General features: G+C 38.3%; 2 protein-coding genes across 2 annotated transcripts in view; one reads left to right on the top strand and one right to left on the bottom strand.

The window, feature by feature from the left end:
• RFC1 (replication factor C subunit 1) overlaps positions 1-16,924 on the top strand; it is a 72,047-nt gene that overhangs the window by 51,489 nt on the left and 3,634 nt on the right. Inside the window, exons 8-21 of the mRNA XM_050947409.1 lie at positions 2,278-2,365; positions 2,484-2,761; positions 4,120-4,227; positions 5,293-5,472; positions 7,168-7,272; positions 8,650-9,046; positions 10,019-10,128; positions 11,666-11,780; positions 12,337-12,425; positions 12,813-12,950; positions 13,427-13,522; positions 13,679-13,777; positions 14,466-14,620; positions 14,751-14,868. Coding sequence (XP_050803366.1) covers positions 2,278-2,365; positions 2,484-2,761; positions 4,120-4,227; positions 5,293-5,472; positions 7,168-7,272; positions 8,650-9,046; positions 10,019-10,128; positions 11,666-11,780; positions 12,337-12,425; positions 12,813-12,950; positions 13,427-13,522; positions 13,679-13,777; positions 14,466-14,620; positions 14,751-14,868 — 2,076 coding nt within the window. The remainder of the gene's footprint in view (positions 1-2,277; positions 2,366-2,483; positions 2,762-4,119; positions 4,228-5,292; positions 5,473-7,167; positions 7,273-8,649; positions 9,047-10,018; positions 10,129-11,665; positions 11,781-12,336; positions 12,426-12,812; positions 12,951-13,426; positions 13,523-13,678; positions 13,778-14,465; positions 14,621-14,750; positions 14,869-16,924) is intronic.
• Positions 2,541-16,924, bottom strand: part of WDR19 (WD repeat domain 19) — a 134,127-nt gene continuing 119,743 nt past the window's right edge. The window contains exon 37 of the mRNA XM_050947369.1: positions 2,541-2,629. The gene's annotated coding sequence lies outside the window, so the exon portion shown is untranslated. The remainder of the gene's footprint in view (positions 2,630-16,924) is intronic.

Raw genomic sequence — 16,924 nt, forward strand, 5'->3', positions numbered from 1 at the left:
ACCCACTACATCTTTTGACCACGTATGTATTTTATGGAGATCCATGGGGAGGCATTCTTGAAAGAAACATTAAGTTGTGGAATTGAAAAGGTCATGCCCACTTTTCCTTCCTCTTGGTTTGTTCTTCCCCCCACTCAATAAGCACTGTCCTCTCTTAATATCAGCAGATGTGTTGCTTTTTATCCTTGTAGTTGAACGGGTTGTCTGCTTCTTTTGAAACTGTTACTGTGTTCTGTTGGCGGCTAGTGAACAAATCTCCTTACTAGCCCCTTCACTGATAGTTCTTGACCTGTGTCACAATTGTAGTTTTTCACATTGCTGTCTAGCATGCTAACGCTGAGACTTATCCCAAGATTAAAGAGTAAATCAGGTGATAATCATATGATCTCACTTTGTATTGTCTGACAAAATATGATTTTAATAAATGGTACTTTACTGGAAAAGAAAATTGGACAACTAGCAGTTTATTATCGCCCTCTGTATCTCTTCAGAATTAGAAATCTCTGCAGTGTAACTCATCATTGAGTTGTCGTCTTTTATATTTGCTTGAATGCTGACTTCTAGTTGTGGGGGATCCCTTTGCTATAGTTTTACTGTTAAGAGGATATCAAAACTTAGGCTGTGTCTACACTTAAACCACTGCAATGGCGAAGCTGCATCTGCGCTGCTGTAGCGTTTCAGTGCAGACCCTCACTACAGTGATGGGAGCAGTTCTCTTGTCATTATGGTAAATTTGTTTCTCGTAGGGGCGGTAGCTAGGTCAAAGAAGGAATTCTTCCGTTGACCTAGTGCTGTCTACAGGAGGCTAGATCAGCTCAACTACTTTGCTCCAAGCTATGGATTTTTCACATACCCAAGTGACTAGCTGGCTTGACCTAACTTTTTAGTGTAGACCTGACCTTAGTTTTGAAACAGATTTGTGAAGTTGCAGTTTTGCAGTTTGTGGTTGGTTGATGCAAGAGAGAGTTAAAATTTAAGGTTAAAATAATGAAGACTGAAGTGGTTCATGTGGAATTTTTTTTTCGATTTAAACTGAAGTTATATTGATGCTTTGAATAACATGGTCTATAGGCAATTATTTAACAAAATCTTATCAATATAGAAATGGAATCTTACAACAGAGGACTGAATGGTTTAGGTTCTGTTAACTTATTACCAGTTTCCTATGATATGTAGGTCCCCACTTTTAATTCAGCCCAGATGGTAGGCTGTTTGGCGATTTAGTACTTAAGGTGAAATTGAGTTGCTGATCTAAAGTGAGGGTCCACATCACAAAACCACCACCTTATTTGTTACTGATTAGCATGAATGTTGGCAATCTCAACAGAGAAGCCAAGGATTAGATGGACATAAAAAATGAAATTCTCTCTCACCCCTAAAGGTGTGGGCCCTCTGCTTTAGGATGCCTGGTATGTGAATATCTGGCATTGCTTGCCAGTGTTAAAACATACATAAAAATAAGATTATAAAATCTGCAAATCTTGATTGATTTTGAAACAGATCACACATTCAAACTGAAAATAGGCCAGATATAAATCAGAAAGAGGACACCTACCCATGCTTTAGAGTACATGGGATTATTGCCTTTAAGCTAGTTAGCAGTAATCATTTTTGAAGTTAATAAATGAAAGCACAAAGTCCTATTTTTCCTAAGCGTCCCAAATGAAATAACGAGAGCCAAATTTTGCCATCATAGGTTCTAGGTATATGTCTCCCGTTGGCATAAGGGGGAGTTGAGTGCATGCATGAGGCAGAATTTGACCCTAAAAAGCTCATCTGCTTAGATATCCTTTCCAAAAGTGTATGTACTAAATTCTGTTCTAACCAGTGGCGGGGCTAACCTTTTAAGCAGTGCCATTCAGACCCCAAACACAGCTTTCAGAAATTGAGAGAGATGTTTTGAACCTGCAGAAGTCTAATTTAACTATTGGTTAGAGCAGGGTTAGGCAACCTATGGCACATGCGCTGAAGGTGGCACGTGAGCTGATTTTTCAATGGCACTGACACTGGCCACCGGTCTGGGGGGCTCTGCATTTTAATTTAAATGAAGCTTCTTAAATATTTTACAAACCTTATTTACTTTACATACAACAATAGTTTAATTATATATTATAGACTTAGAGACCTTCTAAAAACATTAAAATGTATTACTGGCATGCAAAACATTAAATTAGAGTGAATAAATGAAGACTCGGCACACCACTTCTGAAAGGTTGCCGACCCCTGGGTTAGAGCATGTAGATTTCTTATTCTGGTATTTTGTTCATGTTTGTTTAGGCTCGAAAATATCCAGAAGAGAAGCTAACCATTTCGACTACCAAGACCAGTTCAAACACAACAGAAAAACGTAAACCATCTCAAAAAGGTAACGCAAGCATACAGAAAAATCTTAGCACTCACTAATCTATAATATGAAGAGGTTCTCCTGTTAACACACACTTTTTTTCCCCTCTCTCTTTCTGGGGGAAATGCCAACTCAACAGATGACACAAGGAATTGTAATGCAAAGGAACAAACTAAATATGAAAGTACAAGACCATCTTGTCCACATCCAGAAACGTCTGTTGGTAAAGCCGTGGAGTCAGAGAATAGGACTTTGCCTTTGAAACCTAGCTGTAAGCTGGTGGGTCTGAAACAAAAAGAAGAGAGCAATAAAAAGGAGAGAGACACTCTCAGTGCAGTGACAAAAGAAAAAATCATTTCAGGAAAGGAAGAGACGAGAACGCCAAAGAAACAGAAAGTTTCTCCCCAAAAGCCTGAGGTAGGAACCTTTCATGAGGAGTTCACTAGGGCTAGGTGCTGACACAAGAATATGAATGTTTTGTTTTTTCTTTTTACCATCCTCCTTATCTAACTATTGTTGCTGGGCAATATGTTTGCCTTTGAGTTTCCTGGAGAACTTCTAATTTCAGGAAGTTAAATTTCTAGTGAGGTTTTAAGTTTCCAATAAGTGTGTCAAAGGCAAGAAAAAAATTAGCTGGAGGAATATTGATAAAATGAGGCTAGGAATTAACAGATCTAATTAACAAGCACTTCTTAAAGGACATACATACACAGAAAGATCATATTAAAAAGTTCTGTGGAAGAAAGCAATTATCTGAATAGCTCCATAGTGCAGAAATTGGGGGTGAGGGGGAGTTGGGGGTGAGTGAGGGCTGGCTTGGTGCCCAAAGAGATCCCAGAAGTGGATGGCTCTTTGAATCTTTGGTATGGAAATATATTGTTAACAGAAAACAACTAATGTTAATTTCTTTATCTCATAGACACCTAGACTTTATTATTTATGATGAGCTTGGTGCTATACATGATACAGATATGAAGATTGTTCTTGCTGTATTCTCGATGACAGGATGCACTAGGTGACACAGGAGGAAGTTCATTTAGATTACATGTTAATAAATACATAATAAATGCAGACTTAAGCACTGCATAGTCAGCTTTTCAACAATTCCCACCTTTTCTTGTTTTTTAATCCTAGACACTGAAATGTCAGAAGCATCTGCTAATTTTAAATTACCAATAGTTAAATGTTGATTTGAGAAATGATTCTGAAGAGCATTTCCCACCTCCCCACCCCCAGCAGCTGAAAATGGCAAATACTGTCTCTAAAGTTTTACACGCTTAACCAAAATCATCCTCTGTGTTTGTGCAGAGAAATAGACAATATTGCATTTATGAGAAGAAAGGCCTGGATTCTCTAATAGGTCTTTTTTAACTTTTATTTTTTTATGAATAAAAGGCTGACTCATCTGAAGCATAGCAAAATATGTTGGTCGTGTGTATCAATTTAGGGTATGTCTACACATGAAAATTATTCTGGATTAAGATAGGGTTTGAGGTTTAAGTGGATAGTTATTCCCTATTAATTCCATGTCTCGACAAGCCCTAACATAAACAGTGAATTACTTTTCACACATTTAAAGAGGGATGCTGTAGTACTGTAGAGTTTGTTTCCTTTTGTAAAGACCTATGTTGCTGCTAGTTACATGTCAGCATTTAAAAATAAGTGCTAGGGTTTGCTTCTCCTTTAATGTGCAAAAAGCTGTTTGGAAACTTTAAAGAAAGTAGAGCCTGAGTTTGATTGTTTCCTTACTTATAGTAAATTTTCTTCTTTCAAAGTCTATCAGTCCTGAGGACTCTGAAAAGAAACGAGTCAACTACCAGGCATATCGAAGCTTCCTTAATCGAGAGGGTCCAAAAGCACTAGGTTCCAAAGAGATACCACAAGTAAGTCCCAATTTGGCTGTAGAAGAATTACACCATTTTGTGTGTGTAATATTGATGTATATCAAGGGCCTCCAGATATGTTATCTAAGACAAGACCCAACTAAGAAGTATTTTGAGAATAGATTTCTAATCTATAAAATATGCACTAGAAACTGCAGTTTTTGTGGTGTTGAAAAATGCTTGTGAAAATGGGTGGTTGGGTTCTACAGTTTTCTCATGTTGTTGAGCTCATTTCCAGGACTGCAGCATTTTGGAGCGAGCCAATTGTCTTGATCCAAGAAAAACAGACTGATTTTATTTGATTTTTTAAGTCCCTACAAAATAAAAACAATACCTTTTTTGTGTAAAAATAAACAGCACAAATTAAGAAACCTTAATGTCACCAACTAGAAACTCTTAGTATAATATTTGATTTATATATTGATTTTTGATGTTTATAGTGGAAAACGATTACCCTGTTTGAAGAAAGTGATTCTCAGTAGTTTGCAGTGCTTGAAGTACAGGATGTCGATGCCTATAGCAATCAAATTTACCCACTCAATTTTAGCTAAAAGTGCCAAGCATTAGATTGTTTATGGCTGCTTACAGTCTCAGGGTATGGCTACATTTGGAATTTCAAAGCGCTGCCGAAGTGTGAGTGTAGTCAGAGTGGCAGCGCTGAGAGAGAGCTCTCCCAGCGCTGCATGTAAACCACATCCCTTACGGGTGTAGCGTGCAGCGCTGGGAGCCATGCTCCCAGCGCTGCTGCCCTGATTACACTGACGCTTTACAGTGCTGTATCTTGCAGCGCTCGGGGGTGTTTTTTCACACCCCAGTTGCAGCGCTGTAAAGTGTGAGTGTAGCCAAGGCCTCAGCTAATGAAACAGTAGTTGACAAACCAATGTGTCTGATGAAGTGGGTATTCACTCACGAAAGCTCATGCTCCAATACGTCTGTTAGTCTATAAGGTGCCACAGGACTCTTTGCTGCTTTTACAAGGTATTGAAGAAATCATTTTTGTAATGGGGAGACATTTTGTTGTAAGTGCATCAAGGGATCCTGCTTACTGTAATATTTGATTCTTAGGGATCTGAAAACTGCTTGGAGGGCCTGACGTTCGTAATTACAGGAGTCCTGGAGTCTATTGAACGAGATGAGGCCAAGTCTTTAATTGAGCGTTATGGAGGAAAAGTGACTGGTAATGTCAGCAAGAAGACAAACTATCTCATTATGGGGCGTGACTGTGGCCAGTCTAAATGCGAAAAGGTAAGTGCTACTATGCATGATCCAAAAATGAAATGCACATGTTAATTCACTCATAGACTTTAAGGTCAGAAGGGACCATCAGGATCATCTAGTCTGACCTCCTGCACATTGCAGGCCACAGAACCTTGCCCATCTACTCCTTTAATAAACCTATAACTTGTAGCTGAGTTACTGAAGTCCTCAAATCCTGATCTAAAGGCTTCAAGTTACAAAGAATTAATCATTTACAATAGCTTAAACCTGCAAGTGACCTGTGCCCCATGTCTCAGAGGAATGTGAAAACCCCCGGGTCTCTGTCAGTCTGACCCAGGGGAAAATTTCTTCTCAACCTCAAATATGGTGAGCGGTTGGATCCTGAGCATCTTGGCAATACCCAACAGCCAGACACCACCTGGGAAATAATTCTCTGTAGTATCTCTGAGCCCTTCCCATCTAGTGTCCCTTCCTGGGCCATTGGGGATATTTGCTGCTAGCAGTTGTAGATCAGCTACATGCCATTGTAGGCAGTCTCATCATACTGTCCCCTCCATAAACTTACCAAGCTCAGTCTTGAGGCCAGTTAGGTTTTTGCCCCCACTGCTTCCCTTGGAATGCAGTTTCAGAACTTCACTCCTCTGATGGTTAGAAACCTTTTTGTCTAATTTCAAGCCTAAACTTGTTGATGGCGAGCTTATATCCAGTTGTTCTTGTATCAACATTGGTGCTTAACTTTAAATAACTCCTCTCCCTTCCAAAACCAGACAATTCTCCCAAAAATGCATATTCTGAGGGTGTGTGTGTGTGTGTGTGTGTGTGTGTGTGTGTGTGTGTGTGTGTGAAATATTAAGTAACTTTTTTAGAAAAGAGAAAATGGTGTTTATTAATAGATAGTGCCTCAGTTATGACTTAAAGGTAACACCGACTTCCTTATTTTTCTACCAGTAACGTCAATTTTTACAGTAGTTTTGAGGGCTCAGCCATACTTACATATGTACAGACAGTATATCTGATGTAGTGCACTCTTCTATATGTGAGACCAGAAATAGGCCCAAAGTTGACAGCAGTGCTAAATTACAGTGGTGCTTACGTTACATTACGTAAAACAAATGTACATACAACACAGCATTAATATTAAAGGATTCAGACATGAATAAGTATCTTTACAATCCGTACTGAAGACATTCAATGAGCAGTACGACATGAGTCTAGGATAGTTCTGATTAATGTACACTGAAGGTGTGTGGTCAGACGAGAAATGAATCTGAAGGTGTAAATTAATCAGCCCCATCAGATTGTTCTCTGAAGTGTCTTATTGCTACTTGGAATGGATATTCAAAAGTTAATTTCTAGGAAAACTTAAAATTAAAAAAACCTTCCAGGTATGTAAATTAGTTTCAGGTAATTATTTTCAAATGTCACCATCTGACTATAAATCATTTAAATATTTTACTGTAATATACAATGTTTTTGTTGTTTCTATTACTGCTAGAAACAACCACACATACCCTAAACTCTCCCCTTACTGTCTCATTTGTGTCAATTATAGGCTATATGTTTGGTATTTTGTTTTAAAAATTGTAACTGTAATGTGAATAGACACCTATTATACAGCTTTTTAACATTGCTTGTGTTTCTAAACTTAATTACATACATAATTACTTGTGTAAAGCAGTTTAAGTGCAAGTGAGCTAATCTTAATTATTCTTTCTGGTCTAGGCATCAACATTGGGGACAAAAATAATTCACGAGGATGACCTATTTGATCTGATTCGAACTATGCCAGGCAAAAAGTCCAAATATGAAATAGCAGCTGAAGCAGAGGTTTGTACAAAATAAACTTAATTTATTTCTTAAAGCACTGTCAGCTAATATGGTGTGTGTGTGTGTGTGTGTGTGTTTGTCTGCCCGTCCATCCGTCGGCAGTTTGGCTTTATGTAGTCGCACGCTTCCATCACTCTGACTTCTCGTTGGAAGAAAATACAAGTTTTGTATTGTGGAAAAGAAGACTTCCTTTTATTCACTTTTGCTTTGGTTTTATCAGATTTATTTTTTTTAACCTATTTAATGCACTCTCACACTCCCTCTAGTGCAGCTGCCTATCTGAGGAATGAATATATTCAGGGGAAATCTAATAAATTTAATAAATTTGACTAATTGTTTATCCTTTAAAATGTAATAGCTCTAGAAAATCTACAGAATTATTTTACGTGTGTTGCCATCTAATTGAAGATGATTGATACTGTACGATATCAAGGCCATAATTCAAATCTGAGATCCTATTGCAAATGTAGGGTAATTAAGTGCAAATGGCATATGATAAATTTAGCATTTATGTAGTGCTGTTACATTGTCACTCCTCTGTGCGAACATTAAGTAATCTTAATCGAAATAAACTAATGTGGATGAATGCTATAAAATTTATTTTACGGTGTGGTTAAGATCAGTCTACAATGACTACGTAAACAGTATTAAGTTTTCTAGAGGTACTACCATGGTTTCCAAACTGAATGTAGACACAGTCTTACTATTTCTCATGTGACTAGCTGCTGAAATGAAATGATTGTATCTGTTTTTTTATTTGATATCAGTCTAAAGCTGAGACATTTTGTGTTCCTGTTGTAATCCACTCATGGGCTTGCCGTCCTCATACTTAACTAAGTTTGGAACTGTGTTTTTCTTTGGAGGTGTCACAGAGCTCCAAAATGGTTTTTGATGGAAATTTGGGCTTTTGACTCATACTTTCCATGAAAAATTTAGCTCTGTTTTCCACAGGCAATTTTGACTTTTTGTTCAAAAACCAATTTAAATTTTGAAATGCCACCATAGTGCCTCATAGGAGTTGTACTTTGTTGCCCTTTTCTCTTTCATGGGCTGCATTCCCCAGCCTCAAACTACATCTCCCACAAAGTGCTATGAGCAGGGACTCCATGATACACCGTAATGGCTCAGCAATAAGGTAGACCATGGTGAATAATAAGAGTGACCTGACTACTAGTCCCATGAGGCACTGCAGTGTTATTTCCAAATTGAAGTTTTAATTTTTTTGCTGAATATTTTAAAAGAGGGTGGGGAAAATTCTAATTAGCTCTAGTTATATAAGTTTTGACCCTTCTGAAGGCTCTCTAGCTGTGTGTGCTACTGACCTGTTCTTGTATGGTTTTATTTTCCCTTTATACTTTCACTCTTCTGTCTTTTAAGGCAAAGAAAGCGAAGTCAAAAAGGGACAAGACCCCACAGAAAACGGAGCCTGAAAAAAGAAAAATTAGCCCAGCTAAGAAAGAAACTGACCCTAAAAAAAGCAACTCCACTCTTGAAAAAGAAGGCACCTTCAGATCTATAAAAAAAGAAACTACTGAAGCTCAGAAAGGTCTGGACTTCAAGCAGCAAGCTGTGGAGAAGCAGCATGCCCCAAAGGCTGAAGAGAGTTGTGTTCCTGAGATAAGCAAAGGCAGAGCAGAGGGGTTGCTGTGGGTTGATAAATATAAGCCTACATCTCTTAAAACAGTAATTGGACAGCAAGGGGAGCAAAGCTGTGCCAATAAGTTGTTACGATGGCTCCAAAACTGGCACAAGAATACTTCTGAGGACAAACATGGTGACTATGCAATTAATATCTTTTTCTGGCTGTTTCCAGGTTTCTCAATTTGTAGAACTTCGGGTGTTCGCACTGCTCAGCTTCATGTAGGCTCTTTTATAGAGTGCAAGCAACTGTAGAAGTCTGGAATCAGGTTTAAGTCCCAGAATAGATGCAATATTTTCAGCAAGTGTCTGTTTTACCTTTGAAGATGTAAAACAATCATTTTCAGATCACCAGATTTACATTGTACTGTTTGCAGTTCTGTATTTTATTTGTTTGGATATTTACAAACTATAAGAGAGGCCAAACCTCAACAAACATATAATAGACATTAATTCCCGTCCCCCACCACCATGGGGCTCTAGCCAACACCCATTTCCTCACTAGCAGGGAGAAAAGGTGGGCCTTGCAGCATGCCCTGAAGGCTAATATACTCTGGTGGCTGTTGTGCACGTGACGAAGTGCATTCCCAAGGTCCTGGCACTGACTAGCAACTTTCTTTAAGGATAATCTGCAATTTTAAAGAAAAGACACTGCAAGCTAGTCAGTGCAATCTATTGGTACTTAATGTGTGGTATTCTGGACTAATTTTTTATGCCCTTTCATGAGGATATATAAGAGAGAATGAAAAGGGCACAGTAAGTTTGTATATAATTTCACTGCAACACATTTTTAATGTATCCTATATTAATGTTTCACAGCAACTAAAAGTGCTAAAACATTTTAATGCCACAGGTGCATTTAATTATTGAAAACTATTAAAAACAAAGAGTGCAAGTGCATATTCTGTTAAACTAAGATTATTTGAATTACAGTTCTCCAAATATTCATGCTATGACTATTCTATAGATTTGTAGTCCATTGTTCTGATATCCAGAGATTGAGCTTGCTTGTTTTAAGGTCTGGTATTTTTAAGGTATCTTTTTAAAATATGTAACTATCTACCATCCCTGTATTATATCTAGATAAAAGTTGCTTTTATTTTTGTAGCAAAACCCAGTAAATCGGGAGGCAAAGATGGTGGTACTAATTTTAAAGCAGCTTTGCTGTCAGGTCCACCAGGAGTTGGTAAAACGACTACAGCTGCTTTAGTTTGTGAGGTGAGTGCTTGTTCACAAATGTTTTTGGGATGCAAGAGAAGATGCAAGTATTGGATATAGGGCCTTGATCTTGCACCTACAATTGGATACATTAAGATGGGCCCCCACTGTGACTCTGCATGGGTGTAGGGGTCCACCTACAGAGTCTCCATGAAGATCTACCCATGGGGAACTGATTGTAGTGTCAGGGTCTTACGTGATAATATAGGTCTTAGGACACTCTTGTAATGAGTATGGGGTAAGTACATAGACGATAGTGATGTGATTGTGCACCCATATCTATTTATGAAAAGGAATGCAAGCTCCAGTATGTTGAGCAGTTGAGGATGGGATTTTTTGAAGTTCTCAGCATTGGCTTAACTCTGTTCCTATTGAAGCTAATAGCAGATCTACCAGTTGAAGTTAGTGGGAGCAGAGTGAAGCCATCACTGCATGCTTTTATTATATATTTTTGTATTCCTCCTACACCTTTTCATTCGCCCTAGTGCCACACTTTCTAAGTGAATTGTTGAAGACAAAAGCTGAGAAGAGTTGGGACTGAATTTTTGCTGAAATTTGAAAATTATTCTAATTTTTTTTCTTAATAACAATGTTTCTCAATTGGTGGGTCATGACCCCCAGGCACATCATGAAAGACTCAGGAGTCGCAAGGTGTTGAGAACTTTATTACAGTCATAAAGCAAAGAAATAATGAAATTGATATAAATTCTTATTACATTTAAAAATCCAATTACATCAATATAATTATTGAAGCTTATTGTTAATAAATGACAGTTATAAATATTTTAATTGAATATATCAATAATTAGACCTATTATATAACTTGTTTTTTAATATACTATTTTTATATGTAATGGGGTCAATGTTTGGCTTTCAATGAGGGGTCATAAGCTGAAAAGATCAAGAAACTCTAGCCTAAGCTGTCTAGCTTCGTGGTGGGAGATAATGGAGGTTTTCACACTGAATGTTTCTTACTGTAAATCTTTCAGAAATATTAATTGAAAATCCCAGACTTCATTCACAAAGGGGCCTAAGGGAGTTTGGCACCCAAATCCTATTGAAAGCCAGCAGGAGTTGGGCGCAAAACTCTTGGCCCCTTTGAAAATCCCAAACTAAAACTCTGACTTCTGCTTCAGTTGAGACATATACTGTATATTCTGTTAATTTAAACTGAGTTCTTGATGTGCCACGTCAGTCCCCTTTTGCGGCTGAATCTGTGACCTCCCAGTTTTGTAAAATTAGAAGACAGACCCACCTCCAAATTTACAGAATTTTAGAAATGATTTACTGAATCAACAGTGAATTTTGTTCTGCTGTGGGGCAATATAGCATGTCTCTGTTTACGGTGATTCATCCAAAAAATGTTTAGGATGCAAAAAGAAAGGAGGGAAAATACAAAAGGGAATTGAAATACAAAGCTGTACATTGTTTTAGTTTATAATGTATGGTCTTCCCATCTTTGCTTATGAGTGGTTTTGGGTTTTGTTTTTTTTCCTGATGTATTCTCTTTGTTCTGCGTGGTTTGTATTGGGATTAGGAACTGGGGTACAGCTACGTGGAACTGAATGCTAGTGATGCTCGCAGTAAGAACAGTTTGAAGGACGTGGTTGCCGAATCTCTAAATAACACCAGCATGAAAGACTTCTGTTCTGGTATGTGGTGTGTGTGATGTTCCCTAGTTGCTTGCCCTCCCCCCCCCCCCCCCCAGAGGTCTCAATTATGTGCAGTGCTGAGCACCTCAACTCCTACTGAAGTGAATTAACAGTGCCCTTCTTCCATGACATCCAGTGGGAGCTGAGTGTGCTCAGTCGCTGGTAGGATCAATCCCATATTTTAGAGAGCGAGTTTCATGTATTAAGATGAAAGCAAGTCAAAACAATGGGCCTGGGAAGAATCCTAAATATTACTTTAGGTTGATATTTTTAATTATGGTATGTTGTGGAAGTTACACAAACTGCTAAAAAACTGTATAATTGCTCTTCTGCTGAATAGGACTGGATATTGTAGACATGACAAGAGAATCAGTCAGCACTACAGTGTGAACATGTATTTTGAGTGTACTGTATGTGCGACTGGCAGAATGGGAGATTAAATCAACATTTCCTTAATATAGATTTAACTGTAGAGAGTTGTGTAAAGAGCAGCACCTCTATAACCTGGGAAATAAGTATTTCAGTGCAACTTCACTTGTCCTTATTAATTTTTTAGGAACATCCCATTCAGTTAGCATGAAACATGTATTGATCATGGATGAAGTGGATGGAATGGCAGGGAACGAAGACAGAGGAGGAATACAGGTGAAACACCTACAGTTTGTTGCTGGCACTAGTAAAATGTATAACATTTATATGGGCAAAGTAGTTAATCTAGATAATAAAAATCTCATCACAGAGCTGAGTATTTAAAGTACTGAAAAAACCGGCTTGAACTGCATGGTTTGAGACACAATAGAAATAAATTTCTTTTTCAATAGAGTGGTAAATGAAAGAGTTAGAAAAAGAAGGACCAGATCCATAATGTAACTCCATTACAGTCAATAGAGCTATGCTGATTTACACTAGCTGACGATTTGACCCACGTATTGACTCATAAACTGCTTTAAGCTAACAAATTCTAATAGTTTTTGCTATGTGTGATATATGAAGACCGTTAACATGTACACTGTGAATGTGTTTAAATTGCAGGAGTTAATTGGTCTGATCAAAACCACAAAGATTCCTATCATCTGTATGTGTAATGACCGGAACCATCCCAAGATTCGTTCCCTGGTCCATTACTGTTTTGATCTTCGCTTTCAGAGACCTCGGCTAGAACAGATTAAGGTAGGAATAGTGACATAAGTTGTTCATTGAGTAGCACTGCATTGAATGCAGCCAGTTCTCTACCAGCATCTATTCTTTTACTTTTCCAGTCCCTGGTAGAAACAGAAACCTGTACCAGCACCTAAGGTCAAAAATTAGGTTGTATGGAGTAACTTCAGTAGTTGCAGGGTGGAGGGCGAATCTTGTTGGCTATTGCTTGCTTTTTCAAAAGTGGATGCATAGTTAGGCATCTAAGAAAGTGGCCTTATTTTTCAAGAGCCAAGTAAAGGTAACAACAGGTAATAGATATGCATACTTGAAAGAGGACTTTTTAAGAATATAAATAAATCATACCTTGTAAACTGAAATGAAATCATTGTAACATTCTTCATTGTAAATGTGCATATTTAGCCCATCATTTTTATTCTACTTTAACTACATTATATGTAAAAAATACTCAAGATATTTTTCTCTTTCAAATATTTTGCTTATTACAGGGTGCCATGATGTCTATTGCATTTAAAGAAGGGTTAAAGATACCCGCTCCAGCTATGAATGAGATAATTCTGGCAGCAAATCAGGACATTAGGCAGGTCAGTTATACACCAGTAGCAGTCTTGGTAGCCTATAGTTCATGCTTGCATTGTAGTACATGACTGCTAGATTGCTGCTTTTGCATAGATATCAGATTTTCTTCCTATGTCTTTGTCCTGAGCTATACGTAAGCTGTCTGTTTTGTTTGTTCCCAGGTTTTACATAATCTTAGTATGTGGTGTACAAAAAGTAAATCACTGACCTACGATGAGGCAAAAGCTGATGCCAGCAAAGCCAAAAAGGATATCAAATTGGTAAGAAGTGTGTACATCTTGGATCAGCTGCTAATGGATTTGTTCCTAGTAACCAGAAATTCAACAATAGAAATAAAATACTAGTAGTCAAAATATACAGAGGTAGTCAGCTACTTAAAAAATGTTTTGAGTATGCACCAGACCCATTTAATTTGCTAAAATTTTGTCACCATAACTGAAGAATAAAACTAACTTAAAAGGAAAAAAAAAAAAAAAAAAAAAGGAAGTAGAGTTTTTCCCAGAACAGATGAGAGCAGAATGCTCCTTGAAGTCTATTATGGATCTGTCTCAGTGTGCAGATCTAATTTACCTGTGCAAGATTAAAATATTTTAGATGAAGTAGGCCAGGCAATACAGCTTTTTATAGCAGATTTTTTTTTTAAAAGGACTAACTTGGCAGCTCCCTGAAGGTTAAAGATTATGTAGCTCACTCCTTCCTACCCTTGACAATTGTTCATCCTCACAAATAGTCATAAAATTATTTACCTCAACCTACTCATAGAGGTGTTGAAGCTCAATCTTAATGTCTGTAAAGCACTTCAAGATCTTTGGATAGAAGTAGTTGACTTTTATATTAGACTCCAGATATAGCTATGGGCCATCACTATAGTTACTTTCTGTCTTCATCTACTATTCATAGAAAATGCAGCACATGTGTGATCAGCTTTTAAAAATGCCTTTATTTTAGGGTCCCTTTGATGTCGTCAGGAAAGTTTTTACTGCTGGAGAAGAAACTTCTCACATGTCTCTTATAGACAAATCTGACCTATTCTTCCATGATTACTCTCTAGGACCTCTTTTTGTCCAAGAAAATTATGTACATGTGAAACCTGTTGCTGCTCGGTGAGTTGTCCCATATCACAAATGGTGGAGCTAGGGGTTGTATGGGGGGAGTGAGTGTGTGTGAAAGAGTTTTTGCTCTTTAATATATTTGGAGGTTCCTGCAGTAATATGGGCAACTACTTTTTTCCAGAGGTAACATGAAAAAACACTTGATGCTACTGAGCAGAGCAGCAGACAGTATATGTGATGGTGATCTAGTCGACAAACAGATTCGCAGTAAGCAAAACTGGAACCTTCTGCCTATGCAGGTAAGCCCTTCTTTCATTTCTCATACGTAACGTAAGGATGTCCCAGATACCAGACTGCTCCCTTGAAATTGTTGGCCTGGTTTTATTACATAACTTACAGTTTGTACAGTTGTATTGTTCTTCAGTTCAGATGGTAGATTTTGCCATTTGAACTACATTGCCCATATTCATGTTAGTGAAAAGCATCTCCTGTATTAATACAGCATTTCCAGAACTTCTGAAAGCTTGAGGCTGTCTTCAGGAAATTGCATGTTTCCTGAAACCCTGTCATATGTTGTAGAAAATTTAAGATGGATAGGTCTTTATCATCGTGTGTGTCCCCTACGTCCCTTGGCTAGTTCTTGTAATCCCCCGGCCATCAGCATCACACTCTTTCTCTCTTGGGGAAAAACAGCGTTCACGTTTTAAAGCATCAATGGCATCTGAGTTAGTTTTCATCGAAATGAATGAGACAATTCAGATCTCACAGGTATTGGAGCAGGCTCTTTGAAAACTCAGACACCTTCATTGGTTACACTGTCACATTTTGAAAGTTTTTTCTTTGCAACCATAATTGTTAGACTGTTTGTTTGTTTGTTTTAAAATTAAAGCTGACAGTCTGGAGAACAACATGGAGATCTGTCCATGCCATCTTGGCCAGTCCTCTGGCGTTTCTCCCCTCTCCCCTTCACACAGTCTTTGAGAAACACTGTCACACCCCTGGTGTCAAGTTCACAGAAACCTCTTGAAAGCTGTGTCCATTGGGGGATGCATGAGTGCCCCCTCAAGGTGCTAAACGTTTGGTGGCCAAGGCTCTATATATAAACGAGTTTACTCCTGTCAGCTGCTTCAGTTCCTTCACCACAGAGAACAGATGGGATTCTCCGTTTGTCATCATGTTTAGGCTGGTGTAGTAGCCAAAGTCATTAAATAGTTCAGTTTTAGGATAGTGGCTTTTGGTTTTGGGGTATTCTGTATCTTAATAGTGTTTTGCAGCCTTTAATGACTCAATCTGGTGCTGAGGCTGTGCCCAGACTGAAACCCCAAAAGGAGTTTAAAAGCTGTGCATGGTGCCTAGCTATTGTTTCTGAGCCTGATGCACCTGTATGGTGCCTAACTTGCCCACAGCGATGGTCATTTATGTGTCTGGGTACTCCTTTCAGGAGATGCTCTGAAGGCAGCTGAGCCAGAAATACCGGCCTCTGTACCAAAGCCCATGACAGTTAGGTGGACTAGGACGTCAGCTCCAGCCCTGGTCTGTTAGGTTTTTAATTTATCCCATTCTGAGACACCATATTCCATGTATGAACCTTTTTTCTATGCCATGTAGCAGTAGCTGTATTTCAGCTATAACCATATGATTGAAAACACCTTGAAATCCATAATGCCTATGCTGAGGGAGTCATATCTCTTGGGCTGAGGGACAGAGGTAGTGTGGTGCACCATCAGTTGTGCTGATGGCTGGCACACCAGATATATCTGTTGCTCTTAAGTGGTTAAAATACTAGGAAATATGCATTTCCTTTGCAAGGGATACTGAAGTTTTTTGCACTTACTTCTAGAAACATGCCAACAAACAGGGATTAAACTAGTCATGTAGATTTAATATTGACAGGATGCTGGCCGCCATAATCTTTAGAATAAGAAAAGATCTGGGATTTGTCTTTTGGTGGATATGGTGCATTTTAGAAGTTAAAAATGAGAGAGACTTAATAATCCATCCCATTACCACTGTAGGATTGTCTCCCTCTTTTCTTTACATTTTCTATTGCTTTGCCCAGTCTGACTCTGCCTGTATCCAGGGATTCTCCAACACTGGCACTTTTTAAACAGATTATTTTTCTAAAAGATCTGCTCTAGTTCAAACAGGAATTATTTTGGGGAAGTTTTTTGGCCTGTTATGCAGGTGGTCACAATAGATGACCACGATGGTCCCTTCTGGCATTAGAATTTATTATATGGCCTCCTTCACTTTCCACTGGAGATTATTCCGCAGCCTCCCAGATACCCTGTGGGTATGTCTGGACTGTGCTAAAAAAAAACCTGGCACTGAGTCTCAGAGCCCAGGTCAGTGAGC

The sequence above is a fragment of the Gopherus flavomarginatus genome, chromosome 3 (genome assembly GCF_025201925.1).
Source record: "Gopherus flavomarginatus isolate rGopFla2 chromosome 3, rGopFla2.mat.asm, whole genome shotgun sequence".
Lineage (NCBI taxonomy): Eukaryota > Metazoa > Chordata > Testudines > Testudinidae > Gopherus > Gopherus flavomarginatus.